Below are 7,477 nucleotides of genomic sequence, written 5' to 3'. Positions count from 1 at the left end.
ATGTGGGCGATGCCTCTTATCCTCACTTTTTGAAAGAATTACAGATCATCAGACTTAAGGGATCTTAGACCCCCTAATTTCACAAAGAGAAGTGACTTGCCCAGGGTCACACAGTAAAGAGCAGAACTAGGGTTTAAACCCGGCCCCTGAACTTCAAATCTAGCACTTTCCATCACACCCTGGTGCTTCTGGTGTTAGCTTGATGGATGAACTCAGAAGTCTCTTCTCCATTCAAGGCTGAGTTTCCCCACCTATAAAATGACCTTGTGTGGGTAACCAAGGCCTTGCCTTGAAGAGCCTGTGTGAGGGAGGCTGCCTTTGGTGCAGACACCCTATGTGCTGTGGTGTGGAGCCCAGGCTGCTGATTCCCTTAACGTCCCCTTCCCCACCAAAAGACATGAAAGGAAATGCAGAAAAGTTAAAAGTAAGCCTTTTTTTGTTTTTATTGTGGTATCAATTCACTTTGTAACAACAGTTCCACAAAACAGTCAACACTGTGCAAGAAAGTAGTTGATGGCACACCAGGAGTCACCCCTCAAACTCAGCTGTGTTCCCAACGCAGGCAGATGGGAACCTCTCTATCATCACAGAGTGCTTCCTCAAACAGTCTTCATTAAGCTCCATGGGTGTTTGGCAATGGTATCAGTTGGCAAAGAAAGAAGATAGAAAGAAAGAAAAATGTTCGATGTGGCCTCTCAGTGAATTAAATGCTCTGTTCACTTCCTTGCTAAGGGCTCCTCAAGGAAGAGCGATGGTTCTGGCGGTATTACCTCCGGTTTGGAAACTCCTTAGGGGCTGAGCTCGGGCAGTGCTCTGATGGGCTCTTCCGGCCTTCCAGAAGGCAGGGGCCCTGGAAGGAGGTTGTTAAAGAGATGGATGAGTTGCCCGGAGGCCTCCATTTCTGAGGACTTTTGGGACCATGGTGTATCAAACACAGGCCCCTTCTGCTTTAGAGCAGGCCTCAGAAGTTTACATCCCTGGGGATCAAAGGTCATGACCCAGGGGGATTCTTCAACTTTGGGGTTGCTGGCTGGGGGTGGCGGGGAATGATGTGGCCAGGTGATCTCAATCTAGGCTTAGAGGAAGCCAGGCCATCCTGTGAAGGGGGGATGGGGTATACAGCTTTGCTCCCAGGGAGCCATTGTACTGTCACAGGGTATTAACCTGATAATTTCCCAAGTTCCCAGGTGGGCCTGGGTGAGAGCCTGCTTAGGCCAGGGCAGGTGGAAGCCCTAATGCCTCCTTGGCCCTCATCCTCTCTAGCCAGGGGAAAAAGTGAATGGCTTTGCAGATGCAGTAGAAATTCCATTTCCCCCTTTGCCCATTTCCCTTCGCTGCTTTCAGTTCCTTTTCCCCAATTCTTGCTAACACCTGTTCAGAAGCTGGTGTTGGGCTTGGCCTAGGCTACCTGCTCACACCGCCACTGGAAGCAGAAGAGAAGCTACCTCCTTGACTTGTAGAGAGCACTTAAAAGTCCTAAAAAAAGTCTATTTTTTTTCTTTTTGGCAAATATACAGACAGAAAAGTACAAGCAGTTATTGTTATTTGTAGTTACGCTTATCCTAAACAGAAACATCTCATCTAAAGTATGAACATTAATTTATTCTTAGAGAGGAGAATAAAAAGTTGGAGGATTTCTTTGTAGAAAGTGAGTGGCCACCCTCCTGCCTCCTCCTGGGCTGAGCCTGGGTGCCATGAATCCCCAACTTTTCTCTCCTCCCCTCTCCGCTCCAGCCTTGAGTAGCTGGGCACACAGGGGGTGAGGAGGGAGCAGCTACCAAAGATGGAGGGTTCTCTGGAGGAGAGGAGGGGTCACAGAATGTTATGAAGTGGCAACATTCATAGGCTGGGATGCTGGAGATGCAGGCATGAGTCTCACTTCTACCACTGACTTGTGATCCCTCTCTGGGCCTCAGTCTTATCATCTGTATTATGTAAGTGCCAGACAAGCAATCTCTAACGAGAATTCTAGGCCCCTAGGAGACCTGGTTAAGGGCAGCTGCAGACCCTTAGGGCGGCATTCGAGAAGCCAGGCATAGAAGAATCAGTGGAACAGGGAGAGGGATGTGAACCTAGGCCCGTGGGGCAGGTTTGTCAGAGGTGAAAACTGCTTAGCTTTCCTGGCCACGATTACTCCTCCAGGTGAACTTAGAAAGCTAGACAAAAACTGTCCTCACAGACAGCGACTACATCTCATCTAAACTTTGCTATCCAGTCTAGAGCATAGCACTCTGTGTATAACAGAGGCTTACTAAAGGCTGGTTATAGTTATATTGGCATCTAAATATTGGAACTTGGTTATTTGGAGAATAGAAACCAGTTCTCCTGTATTCTTCCTGATATCACCATGAAACTAATTTCTTCTCTAGTAGAAGTAAAAAACTCATCTTGGGGTAATTAAGTCCTTTATTTTTAAATGGGATAGATGACTTTCGCCTGCTAGAAGATCCCTGGGAGACTGCTGGACTACATCCTTCTCCAAATCCTGACCTAGTTTGGGTTCTAACAGTCTCCCTCTCTCTAGGGATACTAAAGCAAGAAGGGCAGAGCACAAGCAGGGGCAGGTCAGAGGTGTGGGAGCCCAAGGGAAGCAGGAGCTGCACCCAGTGGTGTCCACAAGCTAGTGACTTCTTGAGGCTAGAACCTGGCTCACGTTGACTTTGAATCTAATTTTTTCCTACAAAATTCCCTTAGCACAGAGGATTGTACTACCGTATGACTAAGAATTGGAAGCACCCTTAGAAATTATCTAGTCCATCCCCCTCATTGTAAATAAACTGAAGAGGTCTCTCCTCCCAGATAATCAGGATGATATCACTGGCACTTGGAGAGGGGTCAGCTATTAGCCAGGGCTCTGCTAGGAAGGGATTTCCTTTAGGATTTGGCACAGCTGCTCACTTCTGGGCAGGAGAAAAGCCAGGGCAGTGCCCCGAGAGTTGGCAAAACAAAATGTATTTTCTGGAGGAAGGTAAGCAAGGCCTCCTGCAATATTGAGAAATCAACAGGATCCACAGAGGTCTCAGCTGTGGCCCAGAAACCCACATGTGAATGGCTAGTCAGGTCCATAAGGGAGCTGAACGTGTGGGATGAGCCAATGCTTTGGGGAGGATCTAGGACTATTGCAAAAGAGCCCTGTGCTAGGGAATCAGACCATCTATCTAGTCTTGGATTTTCCACGTACAGCTTGTGTCGTCTTGGACAAACTGTGTCATCTCTTTGGACCTCCATTTCCCTTTAGGCAAAACAAGAGGCTTGGAGTTGATGGTCATTAAAGTTCCTTCCAGGTTTAACATTTTGATTCTGAGAAGCATACTCAGCACTTATATTTTGTTTTTTCAAGGGCAGATAGAGGAGGAGAAATCTCATTTTTTAGTTCTAAAGTTTAACAGAGCTACCAAGACAGAAGAAGGAAAATTACACTTATTGAGCCATCTTTGGAACAAATGGGTAGATGGGGCTTTTATAAACTCAATTTCTGACCAAAGTCCTTCTCTTCAACTGTAGGTCTTGGAGGATTTGACTTTCCACTTATCTCTAGTCATCTTTCTCTTCTCCTCAGCCTGTGTTCAGGCACACCTTCAGGGGGTCCTTAAGCCCAGGATTGCTTGAAGGATCAGATCAGGGAAGTTCCTAGACTTGGTGGGGTACTGGATGAATCACCCTGTGAGTTAATCTCCTTGACTGGCAGTCAAAGAGCATGCAGTATTTGTTACCAGTAAGTCTTTTGGATATCCCCAAAAATGGTCCTTGGGAAGGCCCAGATCACCTTAAAGGTGGTGTGGGGAAAAAACATTGAATGGGAAGTCAGAGGACAGGTGTGAATCCAGTCTCTGGGTAACCTTGGGCAAATCCCTTTTTGTCACTGGGCTTAGGTTCTTATCTATTAAATGGAGGGTTTAGATTCAATGAACTTTAGGATCTCTTCCAAGTTGAAATCCTATGATGAAGTTTAAATGGAATGATGCAGGAATCCTTCCCTTTTTTAAAGCTGGAAAGGCCAAGGAGAAGGTGGTTGGTGCTCTGGCTGAGAGAGTTACCAGAGGACTAAAAACCAAGGGCCAAGGTTCTTTAAGAAAGTCCAAAGCTGGTCAACATCAGCCATGTCTCTTTTGCTCAATGATCAGGGTGGGAAGGGTCCTGGCACTGTCCACATAACGCAGTGATTGTTTTAACTGGTGCCTGGGGCCTAGGATTGTATTATTCTCTCCCAAATCTCACTTCACTGTTGCCCCTTGGAAACCATGCTGCCTGGACCTGATTCCTATAGGCAGTTCTAGGTAAATTCATGTGGGAAATGGCCTGACATCCCAGTGGGAAGATTGTTTGCCTTCAGCAGAGTACAAAGAGCTGGTTTCTAAAGTCTTGTTCTGCCACTGATGACTTTGTGCAAGTCCCCTCTTCCCCAGGAATTCCTCTGTAAAATGAGGGGATTGGACTAGATCAGTGATCCTTAACCCACACTTTTCTGCAAAATTGGTAAAATATCTAATTTCACAGGTAGTGGAAAAAGCACTGTTTTTGTAGTCAGAAGACCTGGGTTGAAATCTTGGCTTTCTCAGTCATGTGTGACCTTGGGTAAATTCCTTAATCTCTCTGGGCCTCAATTTGAACTTTTGTAAATTGGATTAGATAATCTGGGGGTCTCTTCCAACACCAAATCCTAAAATCTATCTTGCTACAAATTTTGCAGTCTTAGCATCAAGGCTCAGGAGGAAGGGCAAAAGAAGGGTGAATGTTGGGCTTGGGAGGTGGAATCACTGCTTTTGCTTATAGGCTTTAAGAAATAAGGTCAAGGTCCCTTGGTAATAAAAGTTTTGTGGACAGGGGAATCAGCTGGGGAAACAAGAATTAGATGATCTCAAAGGTCTGTTAGTATCTGATTCTATGAACTGTATTGGTCACTTTCTGGAATCTGGCTTTTGTTTTGCTTGGAAAATGTGGCCTGGCTGCCAAGCAAAGGAATTCGGCTGGTGAATGGGGAGGGTCTCCCTGAGGCTTCCCTGAGCTTCACCCACACCTCCCTGGAGGATTGCTTTGGACAATAAACCTCAAGCAGGGTTTGAATGGCAGCTCTGCCATTGAGTGACCTTGGAGCAAGTAGTCACTTGATTCTGGGGGCCTCAGTTTTACCATCAGTAAAATGAGACAGACTAGTTCATCTTTAAAGTCTCAGGTGTAGGGACTTTCTCTGCCTCGTTACAGGCTGCCAGCAATAGCAGCAGACCTGGGGGGAGGGGCTGTGCCCCTGGTCTGCCTAGCCTGTTGGGTCATTCCTAGTGAAGAGGAAGAGAATTTCCCAGGTTCCTTCATCTTCCATGAGGGTAAGGGAAGCTCAGAATTCTGGCCATAACCATATTTCACCATTCTCTGCCTCCCCTTTCTTTAAGGCCTGACTCCAGTTGAACCTCACCCATGAAGCCTTTCCTGAATGCCCTTAGAAGGAAATGTCCCCTGCCTCCACCTCTGTGCTCCTGTGGCACTTGCAGGGACTTCTCCTTTGCTTATTTTATTCCAACTTATGTTGCTGCGCTCTGTGCATGTGTCTTCTCTCCTCTGCAGGATTTTAAACTTCAGGAGGACAGGGGCTTTTTCTTTTTATCTTGGTACACACCTTAAACTCGACCTGGTGTCTGGCACAAGGCCCAGCACACACCAAGCATTTAATAATTGGCCTTAGGATTGAGCTGAAGCACTTTCAGCTCCATTTTTCTGGGACTTTTAAAAGGGTTGGGGGGGGGCACACACAGGGGAAAGGAAATGCAGGGCACTTAGGGGGACCTTATTTCAGTGTCTTTGACAAAGAATCATCTCATGAGTAGGCAGGAGTTTCAAAAAAAGGGCCATACAGTTAATTAAAACAACAACCACAACAAACAAATAGCTTTCCAACCCCCTTATTCTCAGATGCAAGAAACAATCCTGACCCCACTCCCACCCCCAATGCTCAGAGGACAAGACCAAAGGAATCATTCTGAGCCCTCTGCTCAGGCCACAATACACAGAAATTGAAGAGCTAGAATGGGCTCAAAGGCTTCAAAAACCCACACCGATACCTCATGCTTCCCCCAATGCCCCCGCTCCAAACCCTCCCACAAAATTGGCAATAGAAGGAGACAGGCACTCCCCAGTTCAAGTCGCCGTGGACTGTTTCCCTGGATGGCTGGGATGCTAGAGAGAGAGCCCACAATGTGGTGATAGAGACACAGATGCCATATGTTGTGTGAGCTGAGAACTGCATGCTGCAATCCGTGGATGACTTCCCTTCCCTATCCCCTCAGCCTCCCTCCCCCCATCCATGCCTTCATTATCCCTCTATATGATAATGTTGTCAAAATGTCCTCCCCCTGGTCCCATTTTAGCAATGCACAATTTCCATATTGTTTTTTCTTTTTTAAATGAAAGAGTAGGTTTCTTTTTAAAAAGAATGAACAATTCCTTTAAATCTGAACTCCTGCCAATCTAACTGGAGTCTCTGAATGGCAGGCCAGTCTAGAAGAATTACAAGTTAGTTCCACTTTGACCTTGATGTGAGGGCCCCCTAATAACTGGCAGACACCCTAGATCTCCCTCCTGTCTCTCCACCCACCCTTATTTTTGAAACCCCTATTTAAATGGCAATAGAGTATCTTTAAAAAAAATCAAAACCCTGCCCCTACCCCCTTTCTCCCAGGGATGTTTAGACTGCTTCAAATTGGTATGCTGACCCTGCCTTGTGGGTGTGCTGGGTTTGATTTTCCACCCAAATGTAAAGCATAGCATTTGCCCCTCCGCATGGTGGTGGTAGTTGTGGTGGTGGCTGTGGCCACAGTGGTGCTGGGGATGTTTTTGGCTGTTGAGAGTTTTTGTGACTTAGGACAGGTTTGGCTTGAAATCGCTACTGAACGGGGATGGCCCTGCCAGGGAGAGAGGCTGTGTATGCCCAAGAGGATGGAGCTATAGGATGATACAAGGCTTTTTGTCCTTGAAGGGGTTCTCTGAGGCAGGCACTCCCACCAGCAAGGGGTCATTCCGTGCGTGCTGTTCACAGTAACTCATGAGCTCCGAGGAGGCTTTGGACACCTGCATGTGGGTAGAGGTGGAAAAGAGCAAACACAAAGAAACAAGGTCAGGGGACGTGAGGATCTTTAGGCAGGGGCTGAGGAACATATTATCCTTTTCCTGGCCTTGGGCAAAGGCTCATTGCAGGATCACAGATCTGGAGTTGAAAGGGACCTCATCTAGGTCAGAGGTCAACCTTCTCCTTTTACAGATGAGGAAACTATGATTCAGAGGAAATAAATAACTTGTTCCATTGTACCTGCTGCTTACTGGTCACTGGAAGCACCTTCGGTGCTCTGGAAGGAGATGCATCTGTACAGTACTTAAAGGCTGCAGAAGAGTCCTGTGAATGAAGGATCAGGGACACTGGCTTTGGGTGCAGTCCATCCCATCTGCCATCAGACCAAAGGGTTCTGAGCTGTCTTTCCACCACCCTGTA

The 7,477-nt window shown here is 46.9% G+C and overlaps 1 protein-coding gene across 8 annotated transcripts in view; it reads right to left on the bottom strand.

Annotated features, from left to right (window-relative positions):
- Positions 1–418: 418 nt before the first annotated feature.
- GNG7 (G protein subunit gamma 7) overlaps positions 419–7,477 on the bottom strand; it is a 371,729-nt gene continuing 364,670 nt past the window's right edge. For all 8 annotated transcript variants that reach the window (XM_072601444.1, XM_072601446.1, XM_072601447.1 and 5 more), the window contains one exon: positions 419–7,059. In XM_072601444.1, the coding sequence (XP_072457545.1) occupies positions 6,934–7,059 (126 nt within the window). In that variant the 3' untranslated portion in view covers positions 419–6,933. The remainder of the gene's footprint in view (positions 7,060–7,477) is intronic.

The sequence above is a fragment of the Notamacropus eugenii genome, chromosome 4 (assembly GCF_028372415.1).
Source record: "Notamacropus eugenii isolate mMacEug1 chromosome 4, mMacEug1.pri_v2, whole genome shotgun sequence".
Taxonomy (NCBI): Eukaryota; Metazoa; Chordata; class Mammalia; order Diprotodontia; family Macropodidae; genus Notamacropus; species Notamacropus eugenii.
Note: the sequence above shows the minus strand (reverse complement) of the source record. Positions and strands in the feature narration are given on the sequence as shown.